The sequence below is a fragment of the Delphinapterus leucas genome, chromosome 16 (genome assembly GCF_059928025.1).
Source record: "Delphinapterus leucas isolate spDelLeu-1000000601 "Yukka" chromosome 16, BTC_Dleu_Yukka2, whole genome shotgun sequence".
Lineage (NCBI taxonomy): Eukaryota > Metazoa > Chordata > Mammalia > Artiodactyla > Monodontidae > Delphinapterus > Delphinapterus leucas.
In genome coordinates this window covers 80,780,181-80,805,123 of record NC_143144.1, presented here as the reverse complement: position 1 = coordinate 80,805,123, position 24,943 = coordinate 80,780,181, and the positions used below count along the sequence as shown (strand labels likewise).

The 24,943-nt window shown below is 43.3% G+C and overlaps 1 protein-coding gene across 4 annotated transcripts in view; it reads left to right on the top strand.

Moving 5' to 3' along the window:
• Positions 1 to 24,943, top strand: part of DHX32 (DEAH-box helicase 32 (putative)) — a 54,066-nt gene that overhangs the window by 22,879 nt on the left and 6,244 nt on the right. For 3 of the 4 annotated variants that reach the window (XM_089898338.1, XM_089898339.1, XM_089898341.1), the window contains exons 2-6: positions 1,462 to 1,655; positions 7,346 to 7,718; positions 12,785 to 13,030; positions 14,490 to 14,589; positions 14,682 to 14,840. In XM_089898338.1, coding sequence (XP_089754464.1) covers positions 1,579 to 1,655; positions 7,346 to 7,718; positions 12,785 to 13,030; positions 14,490 to 14,589; positions 14,682 to 14,840 — 955 coding nt within the window. In that variant the 5' untranslated portion in view covers positions 1,462 to 1,578. Of the gene's footprint in view, positions 1 to 1,461; positions 1,656 to 6,011; positions 6,246 to 7,345; positions 7,719 to 12,784; positions 13,031 to 14,489; positions 14,590 to 14,681; positions 14,841 to 24,943 lie in introns of those variants that run through there. The other variant, XM_089898340.1, reaches the window with a different exon arrangement.

The following is a 24,943-nucleotide window of genomic DNA, read 5'->3' as shown; positions in this document are numbered from 1 at the left end:
AATTCGGGCTTCCCTGGTGGCACAGTGGTTGGGAATCTGCCTGCCAATGCAGGGGACACGGGTTTGAGGCCTGGTGCAGGAAGATCCCACATGCCGCGGAGCAACTAAGCCCATGTACCACAACTGCTGAGCTCGCGTGCCACAACTACTGAAGCCCGTGCACCTAGAGCCCATGCTCCGCAACAAGAGAAGCCACCGCAACGAGAAGCCCGCACACTGCAATGAGAACCCCGCTCGCCACAACTAGAGAAAGCCCATGTGCAGCAAGGAAGACCCAACGCAGCCAAAAATAAATAAATAAATAAATAAAAATTTTTTAAAAATCTAAGAATTCCACGATGGGTCTAGTAAATAGCAAATCTGAAGATAATTAAAAATGCTGAAACTTTTAAATACCTTGGATCTGTTAAAAAACACTCAGAATGATTTGTTTTAAAAATACATGTAACAAAGCATAACTTACTGACAGTGCCCTAAGATTCCAGCATACAAATGAATTCAGTACTTTCTACTATAATAATTCTTATGCAAATGAACTATTTAAAATCAATTGAACCATAATACATTTTCAGTAAAAGGCTTTAAAAATAAATAACTCAAGAGCAGTCTTGGAATTGGCTCTTTCCAAATCTGGATGGATTGGTTAATTATCTCACTGAGCTTACTTTTCATTGTATTTAGATGATAAATGCCAGTGTATTTTAGCTTTTATTGCCAGGGAAATGTAAAGTAGGCTTATCTGGTTATTTTGTTATGGTCATTTAGATTTAAATGTAAATGTTTTAATTTTGAGCTACTATTTTTCATCTAAATGCTATTTAATATTTATATTGCTTAAAGCATAAAAGTTGATACCAGGGCTACCCTGGTGGCGCAGTGGTTGAGAGTCTGCCTGCCGATACAGGGAACGCGGGTTCGTGCCCCGGTCCGGGAAGATCCCACATGCCGCGGAGCAGCTGGGCGCGTGAGCCATGGCCGCTGAGCCTGTGCGTCCAGAGCCTGTGCTCCTCAATGGGAGAGGCCACAACAGTGAGAGGCCCGCGTACCGCAAAAAAAAAAAAAAAAAAAAGTTGATACCAGAAGCCATATCTTTGATGGTGCTTTCTTTTAACCAGAAAGAAAATAATAATCTTAAATACATTAGTCTTTTCAGAACAGCTGAGGTTAAAAAAATTTTTTTTTACTTTGCCTTTTATTTTTATCTTCCTTTTTTTCATCTGGGAGTCTAACTTTTACAGTCCCTGCTAACTCCTGTTTATTCCTAACTTTATTTACTAGTACTAACTCCCTGCATAAACACAAATTCTTCAGTTTCACCAACTAAGCTGTAATGCAGCCCACCAGCGCTTCACTGGTGGGAGAGAACAACTCATTTATAAGATGAACCCTTGGAGGTTTTTTGGTGGTGGTGGTGGTGTTTTCCTAGCGGGGCTGATCCTGTCTCATTTGTCCCCGTTAAAGGTTCCTCAGTGGTGTGCTGAATATTGCCTTTCCATCCACTACCAGCACGGGGGCGTGGTGTGCACACAGGTCCACAAGCAGACTGTGGTCCAGCTCGCCCTCCGGGTGGCAGACGAAATGGATGTTAACATCGGTCATGAAGTCGGCTACATGATTCCTTTTGAGAACTGCTGCACCAGTGAAACGATCTTGAGGTTGGTTTGGGGGGGCTTTCATCTGCTGTACCTGATGACTCCTGGCTTGTCCTCTGTGATCCTAGAAGAGCGTATTCTTGCGTTCTTTGCTTTACACACCTGTAACGTGTGATAATAGTAACTCGTCTCTCTGTCACCAGCCTGACATGCACCAGTCATTTTCCCACCTTGGCACCGTCAGGGATTCCTTGTCTAAACTTCTTCCGTATCTCCCCATAATCCTCAGGAAAAAGTCATGACTTGTTAGGTTGGCCCCAAAGACCTTCAATCTGTGCTTCTGGAGCTCCGCCTCATAGTGGGTCCATATGCGTTGTCTGTGTGCCAGCTGTGTCGACACACGTGGTTCTCTGTGTGCCATGTGCCTTGGCACATGGTCTTCCCTCCACATGGAATGTCTGTGCCTCTTCCGGGCTTGGCTAATTCCTCCCCGTCATACAAGATCCCATGCAGAGGTCACCTGCTCCAGGAAAGCTTCCCTGACCCTCCGTAGTGTAAATTAGAAAACTCTCTGCTGGGCTTCTGTAAAACTTGGTCTCGGCCTTCATCATGGCAGTGTAGGTCAGTGTTTTTCAAACTCTAGTTTTGAGATTCTTACAGGTTCCAAGGACCCTTCTCAGTAGCTACCACAGTTCTGAGATTTCCTTTCCACAGTGGTTTCCAAGAGCTTAACAGAAGGACAAAGAGAAGTGGAAAAAATCACTGCTCTGGGCCAGTTTCTCAAGCAGTTTTCTATCATAGCCGTCACTGAAAGTGAGAGTATCTTATGGCACCTTAAGGAAATGGTCAAAGCTGCTTGCAGCCAAAGATGACCATCTTAAGGGCTTCAGCTGTCCCAGGCACTGCCTGACTGCCCCAAGGTCTGAGGAGACAAGCATCTCAGCCTCAGTGTATCTGCGTGTCTCTAACCCACTTGTGGGGCACACCAGAGTGCCCTGGCACATCATTGGGGACGTCCTACGCTAGTGTAACAGGGATGCTATGACATAGCATAGCACAGTGCAGCATAGCAGGGATGGTTTTTGCATACTCGTATCCCCGGCATCTGACATGCTTGTCCCATGGAGGACGTTTAACACACTTGATAACAGAAGGAAAGACGAGTGCCTGGTCCCAGCTGGCTGCTGCAGACTCTGGTGCAGTTCTTCTCCCATCCAGAAAGCCTGTGTAACTCCTTCGGTTTGTACTAAGCCGCTTTTAACATTTTTCAGATGTTATCTTCAAAAATAGAGGACCTCGGTCTTCAGGCTGGTGTTAAACCATACGGAAGCTTTCGATCCGTAGCACTATGACTTGAACTTCTTGAATGTATGTAACCTTCTGTTATTCTAGCCGTGACGTCCCCGAGTCACTGTATACGTTTATAAATTATTTATTATGCAAATGGTCCAATAGTGATACAGATGAACCTAAAAACCTCCCTGCTTTTGGGAATTCACAGACTAGTTGGAGAGTTGGACAGGACAGGACATGCAACCCTGAAAGGGTGAAGGATCCCCACGCCTAGCAGATTCATTCTTCATCCTTTACGTTTTGAAGTGACCTCTCAAGTGGTCATGGTTTTAATTGAAGGATGGACTAGACTTTGGAAACCTTTTGAAAAGGACTCTTGGGTGTAGTCACTTTTAAAATGAAATCTTATGATGTTTTTATCTTATTGATATGGATCGTGTGCGTATATATATATATACATTTTTTTTTAAGAAAGTCATAGAGGTAAATAATTGTGGAGTAAACCAATAATGTTGTCAGAGTAGGTCAAAGACACATCTCACCTTTTTAAGCATCTCTTATGTGTTGGGACTTGGCTTTCATTGCTTTATGGTGAAAACCCTGCAAGCATTCAATCCTAACAGCCAAAGGAAGGACTACAGTTTTTGTTGAAAATTTTTTTTAGCTCTTATCTGCATGTAGCGTTCCTTTCTTAATGTAGAAAATAGCCTTCAGGTGTGGAGGAGCTGAACCGCAGTACCTTAGAAGGTGGAGGGAAACTAGCAGCCTCCTTTGGCCACTGCGGGTTCTGGTTCCTTCTGCCTCTGCCGGGCTGCCCGGTCGTCTCATCTTTACTTTACAGTCACTCTTGTTGCTGGGATGCTGCACTTTCCACCCTGACATCCCCCAACCAGTGCAAGAGTCAGCAGATACTCTGATTTATTGCTACCAGGGTTTGAGTTTCAGCAAAGGGGCCAAAGGTAGTGAAAAGCTCTATTTGATAAGAGAAAAGAAAGTCGTCCCTTATTTTCCTCCTAGTGCTCTGTGCTCTGAAGAGCAGGCGGCGTGGCTGTAAAATGAGTGTCTCAGCCACCCACCCACCTGTCACCTTGCACAAGTCCCCCAGCCTCTCTGCTTACGCTTCCTCGTCCATGAAACGCGGTGGTTGACACACCAGCTCGCAGGGTTGTTGTGAGGACTCAGGGAGCTGCTGCCCGCGACTGGTGTATGGGAGCGCGATGCATCTGTTAGCGATTTGGGTGATTTGGGTGAAAAGGTAAATTCCGGCCGCATTCATCTCCTTGGAGGCACATGCTAGCCATAATTTTTGATAAGCTCAGATTGAATAGCTATTTAAATAAGAGGATCTAAGGGTGACTGTTGATTATAGAAGGTAGTGTTCTGTATTTGATATTGTCTTTTTCATTTTCTTTGTAACTCCTTAGCATCTAGTCTGTTGGGTACATAATAGGTACTTAGTAAATATAATCTTTATGCCACTACCATTTTTCTGGATTCTATATAGAACAGCTTAGTTCTTCTTTAAGCTTTTTTCTGGCCTTTTTCAAAACAGTGGATACCCGAATATTATATACCTAAAATAGTCTTTCTGAACTAGATATCACAATATCTTGTGGAAGCGACATACATTTCAAATATGAACCCTCTAGAACACTGAATTTTTTAGAAATTACTCAAATTTTTGAGGTCAAATTCAATACATACAATTTCAGAAAATATTAATAAAACTTTCCTATATTCTTAGCTTTCAAAATTTCAGTCTTAAGAATTTAGAATATAAATTACATTTCCAGGGACTTCCCTGGTGGCGCAGTGGTTAGGAATCTGCCTGCCAATGCAGGGGACATGGGTTCGAGCCCTGGTCTGGGAGGATCCCACACGCTGCAGAGCAACTAAGCCCGTGCACTTCAACTACTGAGCCCGCGCTCTAGAGCCTACGAGCCACAACTACTGAGCCCACGCGCCACAACTACTGAAGCCTGCGCGCCCTAGAGCCCGTGCTCCGTAACGTGAGAGGCCACCACGATGAGAAGCTCGCGCACCGCAGTGAAGAGTAGCCCTTGATCGCCACAACTAGAGAAAGCCCGCACGCAGCAACAGACCCAATGCAGCCAAAAATAAATAAATAAAAATAAATTTAAAAAATAAATTACATTTCCAAAATGTATCCATCTTTTTACATAGTTATCAGGAACAGTATTTTCTTAAGCACTGTACACATGATCTTATTAATATAAAGGTAAGAAATAGATCTCTGTCTTACATAGAAAACTGGAGGTTTGTATGGTAAGTTTTAGGGTGGATCCTTAGTATTCCCTTAGTTCTATATAATCATTTGGAAGGCCAGGTCTAGCTTGCTGAGTCTCGTAGAGTTTTAGGTGAGTCACATCTTCTCCCTTTTTAATTAAGCCTGGATGTATTTACATAACACACACACCTCCTCTGCCTGGCAGAGAGAAAGCATTTCTTCCTATCAGATAAGTGCTAGATGAGTTTTGCTCAGAAGGGAATAACATTAAGGAAGTAGCATAGGTTAAAACAACTTGTTTTCAGACAAGAGTCAATAGTACTTATTATATCATACTGGCTACCCTCAGCAGAAGATGACCTGAAACCTAGATTTTGGATGCATCTCTGTTTGTTTGCATCTTGCACAAAGTATAATATTGTAGTATTCAATATATTTTCTTTCTTAAGTTTGAGAAAAGGAATAATCAGCAACTTATCACTGCTCTTTTGGTAAGAGACACACAGAATGAGAACAAGTGTAGGAGTAAAGGCAGAGAGCAGATGTTCTGATCTCGTCAAGGTGCAGAGAGGGAGAACATGGGCTTTGTTACCAATCCATGGCAGCCAAGGGACCCGTCTTTATAATTTGACAGTGGCATGAGATGTAATAGACATTCAGGCTTAAACCTTGACTCTCTCCCTGGCTTTATGACTTTATGCAGGGTACTTAACCTTTCTGAACCTGTTTCCTCATTTATAAATAATGGGATAGTAATGTCTACCTTGAAGATTTATTCTAAAGGTTAAATGAGAACTATTCTATCAGCACAATGCCTGGCGCACACTAGGAACTTATAAATGTTTTCTCCTTTTTCTTTCTTCCTTGAAAAGGGTTAATTGAGGACTGTTTCAGCGTCTCCAAGACCACCCCTAGGTTTGATGATTTGCTAGGAAGACTCGTAGGATTCAGTATATAGTTAATCCACAGCTCAGCTTTACTGAAGTGAAAGGATACAAACCAAGTCAGCAAAGGGAAATGGTGCAAGGCGTGAAGTCCAGAGGAAACCAGGCGCAGGCTTCCGAGAGCGCCTCCCAGTGGACTCGCCTGAGATATGCTTCGTTCCTCCAGCTGTGAGTTGTAGCAACGAGTTTAAGGAAACTCATTAGAGACTGTGCCCAGGTATTTACTGGGGACTGGTCACATAGGCACCCTCTGCCTCCTACTGTATTCTAAAGTTCCGTACTCCCAGAAGGAAAGCAGGTTAGACCATATTACAAACAGTAAGCGTCAGTTCTGGGAATGGTGAGAACCCTCCCAAATCTAGGTTCCCAAATGCCGGCCAAGGGCCAACCTTGCAAGCAGGCCTTTCTAAGAACAGCAGTTTCAGACCTGCCGTAGACAGGGACACATAAACTAAATACCTTAAATGGGTAGAGAAGTTATGAAATTGGTCTCCTCAAGGAATAATATAGGCAGAGATGTAAATAGTGTCAGAAAGATGATGTTTGTATGGTGCTGGATGACTAATAGGTATTTATTTTTACTATTATTTTTAAATACACCCCAAGAACTACTGGAAATCCATGAAAACCACTAACGACCCGTTCCTCCTCCAGGAACGCTGCCCTCAAATAGGTGGTTACTTTTTAGATGCTTTCGTGTGGTTATTATTTGGACGACATTTCCAACTCGTTGATACTAACACCCTGGTGACGTCATCTCCCACGATGTGCCACTGACAGAGTCGTCCTAGTGGAGTCACTGGGCCGTGAGCCTGAGAGAGGACAGTCCTCTGTGTATCCTTCCTTTGAAGTGTGTGCTCTGACTCAAAATTCTAACATTGATGGAACGGGGGGGTGCTCTTACCGGACAAGGCTATTTTGCTGAATTACTTTTTTTAAAAAGCTCAGGGCAAATGTTAAATGTAGCTCTTGTTAATATCTGTAATGAACATGTAAGGCAGAGGTCTGGAACCTAGGGCTCAGGGATGGTCTTTAGAGGGTCTGTGAAGACATGGAAACTGTGCTTAAAATTTGTTCATGTGCACTTTTCTATTTTGAAGGCCTGTAGATTTTATCAACTTGAAGAAATCTTGGCCCCCGATAAAGATTTAAACTCCTGATTTAGACAAAAGGATATAGGAAAGGCATTTTTTGTTGTTTATGTTAGGGGTTTTTTTATATGATTTTCTTCATGAGAGTATTCTAACTTTCATGTTTCTTCTTTGTAGGTATTGTACTGATGACATGTTACAGAGAGAAATGATGTCCAGTCCTTTTCTGGGTAGCTATGGGGTCATCATCTTAGATGATATTCATGAAAGAAGCATTGCAACTGATGTGTTACTTGGACTTCTTAAAGATGTTTTACTGGCAAGACCGGAACTGAAGCTCATAATTAACTCCTCACCTCACCTGATCAGCAAACTCAGTTCTTATTATGGAAACGTGCCTCTCATAGAAGTGAAAAATAAGTACCCAGTGGAGGTTGTGTACCTTAGTGGGGCTCAGAAGGAGTCTTTTGAGTCTATTTTACGCCTTATCTTTGAAATTCACCACTCCGGTGAGAAGGGTGACATTGTAGTCTTTCTGGCCTGTGAACAAGTAAGTAAGTAATATTCATTCTAACCTAAGAGAGTAATAAGTTTACTTATTGGGAACCTTTTAACCTTGTTGGGAACCTTTTAATAACTAACATACAGGTTTCAGTTTACTAATTAACTGAGGGAACTGCTATTTGGTTCCATCACACCTCTTTTTTCATACTTTAGAAGAATCCTTGATATAGAGTAAATAAAACCTACGCTGAAAGGCAAACAAGGAAGTGCTTCTAAAGGCAGGAACTGGGGACTTCCCTGGAGTTCCAGTGGTGAGGGCTCTGTGCTTCCATAGCACGGGGCATGGGTTCGATCCCTGGTTGGGGAACTGACATCCCACAAGCCACAGCATAAATACATACATACATACATACATACATACATACATACATACATACATACATACATAAACAACCAACCAACCAACCCAGGAGCTGTTCTGAAACACAGAATGGGGGTGGGGAGGTGGGGACTCTGAGGAATTTCTGGGGGTGATCTCCAGAGCTGACCTCCTTCCATGGGATCAGGCGAGATCCTGGGCTGCCCCAAAGGCTTGCTGTGAACTGTCTCAGTAGAGAAGACACACTCATCTCACACTCACGGCCACCTCCCTCATGGCAGGCGCATGTGCTGGAGATGCGGGACATAAGCTAAGTCCTCCGCATAGAGTCAGGGAACAAAAAAGTACCCACAATGTTCCTACAGCAGTCAGTGGAGTGTTAGGCAGGAAAATATAATTTATAGCACAGTCAGAAGGCTATCTCCCTACACTTTTCTTAAAAAGATGAATGAGAAAAATGTTCACTTCGATATCTGACAACGTCTTTCAAAAGAACAATGGGAAATGTACAGCTGAGCATCTCTTTTTGCTTTTATAGAGTCAAGGTGTCATTTGGGGTTGCATTTTTTTTTTTTTAATGCAGTTACTGTGGCCCTGCTTCTCTCTCCACTGCTCTGCGGGCCAAATCTAAAAGCCTCCAGAATCTCAAGAGTTAGACCTTTCTTCTTAGAGACTGATTTCCTGGCCTTTTTCCCCTACCCGTCATCTCACTCAGAGAGTAAAAAAAGCACTGGCTTTTAGACCATGACCCAGATATGTAGTAATTCCAGTGATTAAACAGAAACCAAAAGGAAACTGTATGATATTGGCTGAGCCACCAGCTGAACAAAGACAAGGACCTCAGCTCTCTACCAGAGCCTTGTCTTAAGTATTCACACGCCTTCACAAGTACCTTCAGGAGTATTTATTCTGCTTTATACTCAAAGCATAAAGGATGACTGATCCTTTAGTTTGGGGAACTTTAGACAGTTTTCTCACAACTTAGGTTTTATCTGTTTCCATAAAGAAAGTAATTTAGAATCTCAAATATATGATAACTACAGCATATTTTCCATGTTTCCTGTGTAGATTATACACAGTTTCTTGAGTAGTAAATCTTCTACGGATTACAATGATTTATTCTATGATCATTCCCTAATCCCGCATGATTCAAGATACTCAAGAAAGTCCTGAGGGAAGTAACAAAATGATTAAGGAGACAGAAGAAGGATTTATGAAAACAGTTAGAGGTTCTCAGCATAACTGGCTGAAGCCTAAGGGAGGGAGGAATGGCAGAATTAGAAGAGTCTGAAACATTTGAAAGTTAGAATTGCCCGGTGAAAAGAAGGCATACATTTCGGGGTGGATCGGGTGGGGGACAGTATAATGAAGACTGATAGAATGAGTAGTCATCTTTAGTCAGAGTAACCAAAAATGCCAAAATGGATTTTTGAAAAATAAAGCTCATAACAGAATTGGGGGTAATATTTGATTCTTAAAGTATTTGATTCTTACAAGTTTCATATAAGCTATAATTAATGGCATAGTGACTTCTGAATTGTCAGACTTCAGAAGATGCATTTTTACCTAGGATAGTGGTAGAAACTGTAAAATCCACAGGGCTTAGAAAATTATATAATCTTCCTTGAAGTCAGACCAGAAAGCCATTTCCTATTAAGAAACCATCAGTCCTGAAAGTCATGAACGTGATGGTGTAGTGAAAGCTCTGGGCGGATTTTGCAATTCTGAGCCTCTGAGAATGAGGACTCGTCATTTTGGCAGGGGCTGCTGCTGTGGCCCGGGTCCAGCACTGGAATCTCTGTGGGGGGGTGGTTCTCCTTGTCCAGAGGCTCCCAGCAGGCTGCCCAGCGGGTGGGGCAGCAGTTCTGCGGGCTGGAGCATACCTTCTCTGGGAACCAGTGTTTTTCCTCACAGTTCAGCCCCAAATTCCACAGGTGTTATCTGGGTTTCTTTTCCCCATCTGCCACCTAAAAAGCGGAACATAGTTCAGTATATGCTGATGGACTTTTTTCTTTTTTACTACTTATGTCAGGGTTAACACTCTCCTATGGTCTTGGAATTTGTCTTTTGGAAAGTTTTGTCTTGCTCCGAAATCCATGTTAACAGCTGTTGATCATTTTTCCCCATGCTGTTTGAAGCTTTCTTGATTTCTATATAAAACTTTAAAATCTGCCATAGCAACTGAATGTCATAGGAAAACAAACCCAAGCAGTCTGACCGAAGAGTACTAACGGTCGCTTTTTCTCTTAGGAAATCCGTTTAAAGTTGCAGAAACACTCTCATGTTTGGCTTGGTGAACATTAGGTGCCTCACATTTTCTCGCACTGCTCACTTAGCCCCTCACCTGCTGTGAATTAATACCCGCAACTGCGCGCTCCCCTGGCTCTTGTGCTTAATTGAGGCTTGGAGCCCTGCATGTTTACAGTGTGTTGTTCCTTATCACTTCACCATCTTGTAACCTGAAAAAAAAAGTGAAATAGATTAAATAGAAAACAAATTAAGGTTAATGACACTATCTAGCCAGATTATCGAGCAGCTTGAAGCTGTCACAAGGAAGATGCTCTTAGGTTGAAGGTTTTCCTGTGAAATGTTCCATCTAGTTGCGGGCCTTTCATTTGGGGGCAGATATCTTCCTTCAGTGCAGGTTGCTGTGTTTTCCTGAGTTTTGCAGGTATTGTAGGAAAGCCCCACATACGTAAATGCTCTGAACACATTGAATAGGAAGGAAATGAGTAAACAGTTTGAAGCACCGAATGAATATTCTAAGTACTTTTTTTTAATTCTGAAGATTATGGCCTCAAAGTTTTCTGTCAGCTTGAGGAATCTAAACTAGGTACAATATTTCAGTGCAGTTTGAAGGTTATTTGGATTGGAAATTTGTGAGTGGGTGGCTGGAATCGAATCTCCTCTTTCAGCTCCAGGGTAGCTGTGGAGGGTGAAGTACCAACGTGCAGAGGTTACCACCTGCCACCCAGGAGGAATGTGTGAATGTCCTGTGCAGGGAGACGCAGCTCGAGGACTTGTTCTCCTCCGTAGAAATTTCTAAGCTTTCCTCACTTAAAATGATGACATGATTAGAATTATAAAAATTGGAAGAAATAGCTTTGTTCTGATTATTCCAGCTGACAAGTTTTCATTCATTACGGTCAATAATCCTGCTCTTCGCTTGGTTGGTTGAAAAAAAAATCTGCCCCAAGTAAACCAACCCTGCAGAAAAGGGGAGTGTGAACAGGAGAAGGTACCGGGATAACTGCTGTGTGGACCCCAGGGGGCAGCCTCTGCCCTGCTTCCTGGGGGCCTCTCAGCAGCTCAGGAATAACCTTCAAATAGCTCACCCGAGGTCTCACTATTTTTCTAGGCAGATCTGTCCACCTACAAAGCCCTTGAGTTAGTTCAATCCCACTATACAGGTGGCGGGGAAGGAAGGAGAGGTGAGCTGGAGCGCTGGACAGTGGACTCAGACTTAACAGTCATGGGAAGGCATCTTTTTTACTCAGATTTTTAGTGAAATCTAATGTATGTAATGAAATGAAATGGGGCTTCTTCCATCTGGTAGCTAGTTAGGCCCTTAAAAAAATAGAAATTTTGGAAACAAATTTTAAAGGAGTAAGAATTACATTAAGTGACATCTTTTTTATATGAGGTCCTAAAAATCTGGTTGTGATTTGAGAAATAGAAAAGTACTGCAGGGCTTCCCTGGTGGCGCAGTGGTTAAGAATCTGCCTGCCAATGCAAGGGACGCAGGTTCGAGCCCTGGCCCGGGAAGATCCCACATGCCGCGGAGCAACTAAGCCCGTGCGCCACAACTACTGAGCCTGCGCTCTAGAGCCCGCGAGCCACAACTACTGAGCCCACGTGCCACAACTAGTGAAGCCCGCGTGCCTAGAGCCCGTGTTCCACACCAACAAGAGAGGCCACCGCAGTGAGAAACCCACACATCGCAATGAAGAGTAACCCCCGCTCGCCGCAACTAGAGAAAGCCCGCGCGCAGCAACGGAGACCCAACGCAGCCAAGAATTAATTAAAAAGTACTGTGTAAAATGTCTTGCTTTTTGAGCATTTTACACCAATATACTTACTTGTTTGTGGTTTTAGGGCACATAATTTACTCTTTTATTCAGTATATTTGACAATGAAGCATTTTTAAAGAGTATTTCTAAATTCCTGAATCTTGCAAATATATAAATAGCAGTGAATATTTCCTGCCTATTTCATTGCATTTCTGCTTTAAGTGCTAATGGGTAATAATAGTTTTCAAGATGACCCAGGTTAGAGACCCTGACTGTGGAATGTGTATGCATATATGCTTCTATTGGAAATCTAGAAATTGTTTTAGAATTCTTAGTTCTGCCACCATTAAAGCACAGTGATGCATCATCACTGATGTGAGAGTAACTTTTATTCACCTGTCATTGTTAATGGATATGAGAAGTTGCACCAAGCTAGAAAAATAGCAGGATGAATGCATAAAGGCAAAGACAGTACATTTCACAAGAGGAGAGCCATTTTGGACTAAAAGCACTGAAATTATTTATAAATTATATTTAACTTCCCCAAAGACATGTTCTTACGCAGTTATACCTCCTTTTCGTATTTAACGATACCTATAGAAAACACAAGTATTTCTTTCCCTGTATACGTTATGCAGCTTTTGCCTATAGTTTTATATAATTTGGAGAAAGTTGTTTGTAATGTACTTTATTCTCATGGATGATGTTATTCTTTTACTTTAGGATATTGAAAAAGCCTATGAAATTATCTGTCAAGAAGGATCTAACTTAAACCCAGATCTTGGAGAGCTGGTAGTTGTTCCTTTGTATCCAAAAGAGAAATGTGCATTGTTCAAGCCAAATGATGAAACAGAAAAAAGATGCCAAGTTTATCAGAGACGAGTGGTGTTAACGGCTAGCTCTGGAGAATCTTTGATCTGGAGCAACACAGTCAAATTTGTTATTGATGTCGGGGTGGAGAGAAGAAAGGTAATTATTGTTGAGGCGGTTAAGTAGACTGCTGCTAATTGTCTTGGGCTCCTACCATTTTACCGACCAGAAAGTAAGGATGAACTATATGATCTGGGGATTTCTCTGTATTTGGCCATGTGTGCAAAGAAGAACTATTGCATCCAGTAACAGAGGTCTTGAGCACGTGTAACTGCCTGTCATTATCAGGTTGATAGTCTGGAAACAAATTAAATTGGTTGAGGCGCCAGAGGAAAAAGTTTGAAGGAAAGACAACTACTAAAGCAAATTACTTGACTCCTAAACGGATCTTTTTTTCTATACATCCCTTGGGTATTTTTGGTAGCCCCTTTATCAAAGTAATTAGCATCTCCCCCCAGGTAATTTACTAGAAATTAGTTTCAAGTACACTGAGTTTAATTTTTGCAAATTTTGGCTTTATAGTTGACATAAAATTCCATCCTAAATTTTTTAAAAAGTCTGTTTATTTTTAATCACTATCCTTAAATTAAAAATTAGGGGCTTCCCTGGTGGCGCAGTGGTTGAGAGTCCGCCTGTCGATGCAGGGGACACGGGTTCGTGCCCCGGTCCGGGAAGATCCCACATGCCGCGGAGCGGCTGGGCCCGTGAGCCATGGCCTCTGAGCCTGCGCGTCCGGAGCCTGTGCTCCGCAACGGGAGAGGCCACAGCAGTGAGAGGCCCGCGTACCGCAAAAAAAAAAAAAAAAAAAAAAAATTAGGAAAAATGGAAATAGGGTATCTCAAAAAGACAGTGGGACTTCAGAAATCATAGCATTTAAACTGAAAAGAATCTACCCAAGTATTGATCCATTTACCATTATTAGATGTTATATAGCTTTTACCCCTCCAGGAAACTATGGGTCTCTTAAATATCCTTGTTTACTGTGACAGAGCAATTCCAGCCATTAGGAAGGTTCCCTTGGAACCAGTTTGGATTGATCTTATTGAATCAGTCCACCATTCAGAGAACCCAGGGTTATTACTTACCTTTAAACTACGCCTAAGAAAAATCACTGTTAGCGCCATCTGCACTCTTTGTGTGAGCTGACAGGACGGGAAAAGCCCAGCATATGGGATAAAGATGAGACCCCTGGGATCACAGTCAATTTGAACAGAACCTTGAGGAAATGCAGCACTGTCGGTTGATCATCCTTTTCTCCACGCGGCACACGAGTCAGCGGTATAGCGCTTTGAGAAGTGGCATTTGTATTTCAGTAGATGATGCAGAGCTCCCATATTTATTGAAGCTACAATGAAATCAGACAACCCTTAACTCCATTTATCAAAGCTCTTGCAGTTTCCGTCTCAAGGCAAGTGAAACAATAATAAATATTGTACAGAAGAAATGAGTAGCAGAGCCTTTCGTGAAGTAAAGTGTGCAAACAGCAGTCACTTCAGGGCCAGCGAGTCTTCTAAATCTCGAGTGAGCTGACGCTAAAGATGCTATCTTTCGTTTAAAGGTGTATAACCCTAGAATAAGAGCAAACTCACTCGTCATGCAGCCCATCAGCCGGAGCCAAGCAGAGATACGCAAGCAGATTCTCGGTTCATCTTCTCCAGGTAGCGCTGCGGACCCCAAACCCAGCTCACGCTAAGTTCCTGTCCGGAGGCAACACAGAAGCATTAAAACCATCTTCCTTGGTTTCTTCTAGGAAAACTTTTCTGTCTGTACTCTGAAGAATTCGCCTCCGAAGACATGCGGCCACTTAAGCCAGCGGAAATGCAGGAAGCCAACCTAACCAGCATGGTGCTTTTTATGAAGAGAATCGACATCGCGGGCTTAGGCCACTGTGACTTCATGAATAGACCAGGTAGCCGTGTGCCCGCGGGTCAGCAGGCGCCTGGCTGAGCCTTACCCTCATACCTCTTGCCCGTTCCCAGTCCTAAGAGCAGTGGCCCTTGGTGGTGCAAGCAAGCCCGGGGCTTTGGTTTGTCCTGAAGCATTTTCCCCACTAGAGGTAAACATTCTCTAAAGTAATTTTAAAGATTAAAAAAAAAAGCTACCCTCTAGGAAATATCTGTTCTGACATTGGAGAAGTGTCTGCCCTTGGCCACTTTAACATAGGGAGATGGGGCCAGGCCAGTAGAAACCCGGGGGGGCAGGGGATAGTGGAGTACAGGGGTGTGAGGCCGAACTGAACACAGGAGGATTTTTGGCAGCGTTAGTGTTTCTCGGTGGGAAAACTTGTAGGCAAATGGCCCTTCCTCATGAATCACACCATCACCTGGGGAAAACCCACTCAAAGTTCACGCCTTTGTAATTAAGGGTAAATGGAGATATGAAGGGGGTACGGTTGTTAAGCAGAAGACTGAGGCCTTAGAATTACAGTCTGAGCATCTGTCTCCTGGGGAGCTCCCCCCTGCCCTCAAGTTCACTGAGGAGGGCCCTCTACCATGGGAGGGTGCTGGCTTCCTCCCCGCTAGTATCAGACCTGGCCGGGACCTGGGCTGCTCCCGCGGAAACCACCGGGATGCTGAACAGAAGGCTAAGGAAGCTTAAGGGCCAGCGCTCCTACCGTGTGACGAGGCTCCCAGAGCCGCAGCCCGCTCCCCGCCGCCCAGTCCCAGCCCTGTTTACTCTGGAACTGCTGCTTCGTTCCCGACCCGCAGCTTAGCTTCACTGCAGCTGAGTGGGTATTCGAGTCCCTGTATAAAGTTTTCTGGTTTAAGTACTGATTGCCCTTCAGTAGATGTTCAGTTTTCACTTGTGCATTAATAAAAGAGAACATCCTTAATTTTTTCCACACGTTAGGCCCATGGTTAAAATTTTCACTGTGTTTATCAAAGGGGGTGATTGGCAATGTATTAGTGTTATGGTATTCATGGCATTTAGTGTTATGGTATTCATGGCATTTATCAAATTTTCACGAGAGAGCAGCCAGCCAAAAGACCTTGTAAGCAGAGCGTACTTAAAATGGAAACTAGAATTTCTACCGTTTTGCCGTGCTTTGTCTCAGTTCCTATGTTTTTCAGTCATTTTGTCCAGTGGTGCCGTTAGGATTACAAGCCCTTGAGAAATACAGGTTATATCAGAGTTACGCTTCCTCAAATATTTCTTAAAATAGCGCATAGACTTTGGAGTAGGTGAAGGAAGAGGAGGGTCCCCTAAGAAAGCTAACCTTTGACATGAAAAGGTAGAAGAGAAAATAGAGTGTGGACACAGGTTCTCATCACAAGGAGAGCAGCCAGGTGGACGGTCCAAGACTCCAAGCCTGGATGGTCCTGAGGGGCGGTGTCAGGGCCTCACCTAGAGGTCACGACAGGGGCCCATGCTCCACAGCAGCGCCCCGTCCTTCCCTAGAACCGCAGGGAGTTTTCTATTGAAACTCTCCCAGTAAACACTTTGGAAAATCAGTTACTTTGGGAAACTCTTTGGAATCGAACGTTTTCAACAGACTCTTCCCTCAAGGAGCAGTGGAATCTCTAGGAGGAAAGGGTCCAGGTGAGCTCCTATCTCGTCTAAGACTGATCTCCTTCCTCTGGAGCCACCGCCTCCCTTGGAGCTGTGTGTTCTTGCAGGAAAAGGGTTGCTGTTCTCCAGCAGGAGCTCAGAGGCATGCGGGAAAGAGAGGCCTAAATCGAGTGCATGTCAAGAAGGCCTTGGCATTGAGGTTCCTGGGGAGATGAGCACATCACCTGGAGAACGGCCAAGTAGTCCCAGCCGGACGCCCGCCTCTGAGGATGCTAGCCAGCTCGGCTTCAATAGAGCTTCTCCACCCGAGAGAAGGTCCCAGAAAAGGCCTGGCCCCTTCCTAACGAGCTGCAAGGATGACTATGCTAGTGATGATTATACCTTGAGGGAGTGGCTTGGGGGAAAGAAACAGTCCTAGGATGTGGTGTAAGGTGGTAAAGTATCTGTAGCAAACTCAGGCTCAGTGCATTTTCCTTTGATAGCAATGGCCAGAGTGACAGGACTGTGGCAAGTTAGAAAGGGTGTGGGCAGGGGCCTGGGGGTGGGGGGCCGGAGGGGGCGGTGAGGGCCGGGGCCCCGGGGTGGGGGGGTGGTGATGCGGCCCAGAAAGGCTGGGAAACACGGGCTGCAGGATTCCTTTAGCTGTGATCCCTTAACTCTCAAGTAGTGAAGCCACTCTGCTCCTGGCTTTCACTCTGGCCCCTGAGAAAAAAGGAGTCTAGAAGGTGAGGGTGTGTCACTTGCATCCATTTCTCCCGTCTTTCACCGCTGACCCCAGGGCTTCTGTCGTCGGCCGGCCAGTCACCACTCGAGGCCACCCCCTGAAGAAACAGGTTTCAGTTTTGAAAACTGCTCGCCTCTTAAGCCCAAGAGTCACCACGTGTTGATCGCCTGGGCACCTTCTTGTCATGATAGTCGCTGTTGGGTGGACTAGCGTGAAGAGAGAAGAGCAGGCCCTGTAATGTCGAAGATTTTCAAAAGCAAACGGCAGACCACAGCCGTGCAGAGGAGTTCCCGTGTCTCTCAGTGGTCACCCTCTGCTGCTCACTTCACGGGGCTTAGAGCTGATAACGGGGGACAAAAGGGTGAGGGTGACAATTTATTTTTGTCCCCTGACAGTACGCACATAACTGTTTTCTGCTGTGCTTGGGGAAATGTAACTGTGGATTAACTCTGGCTCATCGTTTTGAAAGAAAAAAAAAAGATGGTGCTTGCAGCTGCTGCACATAACTCCTCTTGTAAATGAAACACGCAGATGAAGCAGACCTGCCGCCCTCCTCAGGACTCACGTAGCAGGAGGATAGAGGGTCTGCCCTCTTGTATTATGGGGGTTATTAAGAGGTTCAAATGAGATTATTTATGCAGAAGTGCTCTGTGTACCGTGTAGGGTAGGAGGTGGGCACGTGCCAGCTTTTGTGAGCAGGTCCTTGTGAAATTAAGTGAAACAGAGGCCTTTCCTTTCTCTCCTCTTCAGAGCCAAACTCTTAATCCTATTCCCTAAAAGTCCCAAGACTACTGAGAATCTACACCGTCCAACCAGCACCATCTCGATTCTTCCGTTTCTCCCCTCCGTGGGCTCTTTACTTCAGTGCACACAGTGCCCAAGCTCCAGTCCTAAAACCCACCGGGCCAGAAACTTCATCTGCTCCCGCCCTGTCCAGCTGTCACTCTCTTTCTCCATGTCCATCTGCATATGTGACGTGTGTGTAATTCACATGTGTACGAGGCACACGGCAAGCCTTGTGTGAGCACAGCTATCCTCCTTCCCCGGGCCAGCTTCGTCCCTGCCTTTTCTAAGTCCCAGTGTCACTTTGATACACTCTCCCTTTGTGACGGAATTTCTGATGTATAGAAGAATTCTGGGTGCCAGTGCCAGTAATGCCACTCAAACTGGCATAAGCCAAAGTGCGTTGTGATAAGGAACTTGGGGTGTCTTATGAAATCCAAGACGAGAATGTGGCAGTGCCTCAGGGACATCTAAGGACAGAGGCTCGAACAGCACTGGTACTCAGCTTCTCGTCTCTGTCTCTTGGCTCTTCTCTCTCCTGCTGAGTGCCTGAGTAAACGTCCCCGTGACGGGGAGGGGAACAACCTGTGATTCCTGCCATGTGACATCTAAAATTTTGGTAGACTTTTCAAGGCCATAGGAAAGATGCCGTGTGGGGCCGTTGATTCTGGAAATGACACAGCAGAGCCTTGGACTCCTCATCTGACCTGCACTCTTGCTTAGAATCAGCACTGGGTCAGTGCCTCCCTCCGAATGGTGGACTTAACCCTTGTTCCGGATTAATGCCCTCTTTGTTTGTGAGCAGCCTTTCTGCTGATACTGTGGCAGGAAAACGCAGATTCAGTATTGGAGCCTGGCATTTGGGGTTCCATGGAAAAGGGCACCATAACGAAATTGTGATAATAGCCCTGCAAGTTACTACGAGTGATGGCACTGGGGGAGGTGTGTGACCTTGTAGTGAGCTATCCTACAGGGAGTACAGCTGCCATTGGCAATAGAACTTAATAAAAATGATGATTTGTTCATATTGAAATTGCTTTTGGAATAAAGCAGTGTGATTTTGCACTGCTGTAAAGAAGAGGCCTCACACTAAAACATTTATATCCCATTTGTTAGCATTATTTCCCATGGATTACACTTAAATAGCACTGCCATAAAGAACCCTCATCTAAACCCTTCTGCTTTTATCTAAGACAATTTTATGGGCCGTACTGGGGAGATGTCTTAAAATGTATAAAGTAATATTAGCAAATCCTATTCAGTTATTTATTATTATTCCTTCACCTGTATAATCTGCATTCATTAACTTGTTCTTTCTAATATAATAAAACCCCAAGAACTTCCTCTCTTTATTTGGTGTTCGGACCGAGAGCCGAATCATGAAGTTATGTCCATTAGTAACTCTCTGTGCAGCCAACTCAACTCCAGGACATAAAAATGAGAAGTAGGTGCCCTTTGGGGACAGAGGCTGGCTGTTAAGCCAGATGGGCTTACAGGGACAGTTGCCAGAGATCCTGTAACTTACAATGCAGCAGCTTTGCTGATTTATGGAAACTGGTTTCCACACAACTTTCAGGAATTAACTTTGTGCTCCCAGTGCCCCCCTGCTCTGTTTAATCTGAGATGCTTATTTCTGCTGCTGCTTCTTGCACCTTCTCTGGCATGTCAGCTGTTACTTTGTTTTTCCCCCCCCAATCTTATGCTCAGTTAAGTTTTTCTATTGTGCTGTTTGTTGAACAGAAATCCTTAATTTTTTTTAAAATTTTATCTTTTTATACTGCAGGTTCTTATTAGTCATCAATTTTATACACATCAGTGTATACATGTCAATCCCAATTGCCCAGTTCAGCACACCATCACCCCACCCCCCCGCGGCTTTCCCCCCTTGGTGTCCATACGTTTGTTCTTTACATCTGTGTCTCAACTTCTGCCCTGCAAACCGGTTCATCTGTACCATTTTCCTAGGTTCCACATACATGCGTTAATATACTATTTATTTTTCTCTTTCTGACTTACTTCACTCTGTATGACAGTCTCTAGATCCATCCACGTCTCAACAAGCGGCCCAGTTAGTTCCTTTTTATGGCTGAGTGATATTCCATTGTATATATGTACCACATCTTCTTTATCCATTCGTCTGTCGATGGGCATTTAGGTTGCTTCCATGACCTGGCTATGGTAAATAGTGCTGCAGTGAACATTGGGGTGCATGTGTCTTTTTGAATTATGCTTTTCTCTGGGTATATGCCCAGTAGTGGGATTGCTGGGTCATATGGTAATTCTGTTTTTAGCTTTTTAAGGAACCTCCATACTGTTCTCCATAGTGGCTGTATCAATTTACATTCCCACCAACAGTGCAAGAGGGTTCCCTTTCCTCCACACCCTCTCCAGCATTTGTTGTTTGTAGATTTTCTGATGATGCCCATTCTAACTGGTGTGAGGTGATACCTCATGGTAGTTTTGATTTGCATTTCTCTAATAATTAGTGATGTTGAGCAGCTTCTCATGTGCTTCTAGGCCATCTGTATGTCTTCTTTGGAGAAAGGTCTATATAGGTCTTCTGCCCATTTTTGGATTGGGTTGTTCGTTTCTTTAATATTGAGCTGCATGAGCTGTTTATATATTTTGGAGATTAATCCTTAGTCCGTTGATTTGTTTGCAAATATTTTCTCCCATTCTGAGTGTTGTCTTTTCATCTTGTTTATGGTTTCCTTTGCTGTGCAAAAGCTTTTAAGTTTCATTAGGTCCCATTTGTTTATTTTTGTTTTTATTTCCATTACTCCAGGAGGTGGATCAAAAAAGATCTTGCTGTGAGTTATGTCAAAGAGTGTTCTTCCTATGTTTTCCTCTAAGAGTTTTATAGTGTCTGGTCTTAAATTTAGGTCTTGAATCCATTTTGAGTTTACTTTTGTGTATGGTGTTAGGGAGTGTTCTAATTTCATTCTTTTACATGTAGCTGTCCAGTTTTCCCAGCACCACTTATTGAAGAGACTGTCTTTTCTCCATTGTATATCCTTGCCTCCTTTGTCATAGATTAGTTGACCATAGGTGTGTGAGTTTATGTCTGGGCTTTCTATCTTGTTCCATTGATCGGTTTCTGTTTTTGTGCCAGTACCATATTTCTTGATTACTGTAGCTTTGTAGTATAGTCTGAAGTCAGGGAGTCTGATTCCTCCTGCTCTGTTTTTTTCCCTCAAGACTGCTTTGGCTATTCGGGGTCTTTTGTGTCTCCATACAAATTTTAAGGTTTTTTTGTTCTAGTTCTGTAAAAAGTGCCATTGGTAATTTGATAGGGATTGCATTGAATCTGTAGATTGCTTTGGGTAGTAGAGTCATTTTCACAATATTGATTCTTCCAATCCAAGAACATGGTATATCTCCTCCATCTGTTGGTATCATCTTTAATTTCTTTCATCAGTGTCTTATAGTTTTCTGCATACAGGTCTTTTGTCTCCCTAGGTAGATTTATTCCTAGGTATTTTATTCTTTTTGTTGCAATGGTAACTGGTAGTGTTTCCTTAATTTCTCTTTCAGATTTTTCATCATTAGTGTATAGGAATGCAAGAGATTTCTGTGCATTAATTTTGTATCCTGCAACTTTACCAAACTCATTGATTAGCTCTAATAGTTTTCTGGTGGCATTTTTAGGATTCTCTATGTGTAGTATCATGTCATCTGCAAACAGGGACAGTTTTACTTCTTCTTTTCCAATTTGTATTCCTGTTATTTTTCTTGTCTGATTGCCCTGGCTAGGACTTCCAAAACTATGTTGAATAATAGTGGTGAGAGTGGACATCCTTGTCTTGTTCCTGATCTTAGAGGAAATGCTTTCAGTTTTTCACCATTGAGAATGACGTTTGCTGTGGGTTTGTCGTATATGGCCTTTATTATGTTGAGGTAGGTTCCCTCTATGCCCACTTCTGGAGAGTTTTTATCATAAATGGGTGTTGAATTCTGTCAGAAGCTTTTTCTGCATCTCTTGAGATGATCATATGGTTTTTATTCTTCAGTTTGTTAATATGGTGTATCACATTGATTGATTTGCATATATTGAAGAATCCTTGCATCCCTGGGATAAATCCCACTTGATCATGGTGTATGATCCTTCTAACGTGTTGTTGGATTCTGTTTGCTAGTATTTTGTTGAGGATTTTTGCATCTATATTCATGAGTGATATTGGTCTGTAATTTTCTTTTTTTGTAGGATCTTTGTCTGGTTTTGGTATCAGGGTGATGGTGGCCTCATAGAATGAGTTTGGGAGTGTTCCTTCCTCTGCAATTTTTTGGAAGAGTTTGAGAAGGATGGGTGTTAGCTCTTCTTTAAATGTTTGATAGAATTCACTGTGAAGCCATCTGGTCCTGGACTTCTGTTTGTTGGAAGAATTTTAATCACAGTTTCAATTTCATTACTTGTGATTGGTCTGTTCATATTTTCCATTTCTTCCTGGTTCAGTCTTGGAAGGTTATACCTTTCTAAGAATTTGTCCATTTCTTCCAGGTTGTCCATTTTATTGGCATAGAGTTGCTTGTAGTAGTCTCTTAGGATGCTTTGTATTTCTGTGGTGTCTGTTGTAACGTCTCCTTTTTCATTTCTAATTTTATTGATTTGAGTCCTCTCCCTCTTTTTCTTGATGAGTCTTGGTAATGGTTTATCAATTTTGTTTATCTTCTCAAAGAACCAGCTTTTCGTTTTATTGATCTTTGCTACTGTTTTCTTTGTTTCTATTTCATTTATTTCTGCTGTGATCTTTTTGATTTCTTTCCTTCCGCTAACTTTGGGAGTTTTTTGTTCTTCTTTCTCTAATTGCTTTAGGTGTAAGGCTTTTTCTGCCTAGAGAAGTTCCTTTAGGATTTGTTGTAAAAGCTGGTTTGGTGATGCTGAATTCTCTTAACTTTTGCTTGTTTGTAAAGCTTTTGATTTCTCCATCGAATCTGAATGAGATCCTTGCTGGGAAGAGTAATCTTGGTTGTAAGTTCTTCCCTTTCATCACTTTAAGTATATCATGCCACTCCCTTCTAGCTTTTAGAGTTTCTGCTGAGAAATCAGCTGTTAACCTTATGGGAGTTCCCTTGTATGTTATTCGTTGTTTTTCCCTGCTGCTTTCAATAATTTTTCTTTGTCTTTAATTTTTGCCAATTTGATTACTATGTGTCTCAGCGTGTTTCTCCTTAGGTTTATCCTGTATGGGACTCGCTGCGCTTCCTGGACTTGGGTGGCTATTTCCTTTCCCATGTTAGGGAAGTTTTTGACTATAATCTCTTCATATATTTTCTCTGGTCCTTTCTCTCTCTCTTCTCCTTCTGGGACCCCTATAATGCGAATGTTGTTGTGTTTAATGTTGTCCCAGAGGTCTCTTAGGCTGTCTTCATTTCTTTTCATTCCTTTTTCTTTATTCTGTTCCGCAGCAGTGAATTCCCCCATTCTGTCTTCCAGGTCACTTATCCGTTCTTCTGCCTCAGTTATTCTGCTATTGATTCCTTCAAGTGTATTTTTCATTTCCGTTATTGTATTGTTCATCTCTGTTTGTTTGTTCTTTAATTCTTCTAGGTCTTTGTTAAACATTTCTTGCATCTTCTCAATCTTTGCCTCCATTCTTTTTCTGAGGTCCTAGATCATCTTCACTATCATTATTCTGAATTCTTTTTCTGTAAGGTTGCCTATCTCCACTTCATTTAGTTTTTTTTTTCTGGGTTTTTATCTCGTTCCTTCATCTGGTACGTAGCCCTCTGCCTTTTCATCTTGTCTATCTTTCTGTGAATGTGGTTTTTGTTCCACAGGCTGCAGGATTGTAGTTCTTGCTTCTGCTGTCTGCCCTCTGGTGGATGAGGCCATCTCTGTTACTTTTGATTTCATGGCTCACTGATGGCTCGGACTCTTTTTCTAAATAGCCCATCTGTTTACTTCCCGGGACTGTGATTTCTCAAGGTCTCATCCTTGCCCCAGGGTCTCCAAATGAACAAGGAGTCCACCAGTGCTCCTGGCTAGTGCCCTGGAGAGGCCAAGGGGTCAGAATCCAAGAACGGAATCCCGAGGCTGTCCTCTTCTCAGTTTTAAATCTTGACGACAGAAAGCAAAAACAGGGACGTTCAGCTTCTTTTCTCCTTGGTGGGGTGAAAGCCACACCCGAGTCCTCTAGCAGATGCCTGGGTTCTCTGCAGGCTTGCTCACAGCCCCCCCTCAGCCCAGCACTACTTGCTTTCACAGTAACTGATCTTTCACTGGCAAATCACATGTCAGAGGTGGAGGCCAGGCCCGTTCCACGCTCTCTCCTCCAGCAAGAGGCCTGGGGATGCGAGGAGCTGCGTGCAGCACCAGGGGGCCTTCCCCAGCCCGCAGCGGGGTCTCTCCCAGTGTTCCCAGGTCTCTTGATGGGAATGGGGGGACTTTATCAAATCTGAATTTGGGACTGGCTTTTGAGTTACACAGTTTGCTTGAAATTTTGAGAAATAGCTTAGTGGTCAAAGTTTGGGCAGCAAATAAGTAAATTTGTACTGTTCATTACCTTGAACTCCCAGCTACAAGGAGGTTAAACTGCTTCCCAGGTCCCCACAGGCTCTGTCTCCCGCCTGCCAGGAACATGTTGGAAGTGAGACAAGTGAAAGCCGTTGAATAGCTCATAAATCCTTCCGTTTCTGGGGTAGAACAATCCAGCAGCTTCATGCTGTGTGATTTGCTTCTTTGTGAGGCCTGGTGAAAAACACATGTATTCATTTTAATGTGACTTTATTTTGCAAGGACAAGGAGAATACCTCACTTTGAATAAATGGATTTATCTTTGTAGGTGGCTATTAAGCATATATAATAAAACTACACCATTATTGATGTCATATAAACTTATAAGGGAAATAAAGGGATGGAGAAAATTAGCCTTTGGTCCTTACTTGTACTGGCAGATAGCTCTTCCAGCATCCTTGTCTACCATTTCTGTCATCTGGGTCCGTTTCAATTGGTTCATTTTTCTCTTTATTATGGGATTATATTTTCCTGCTTCTCA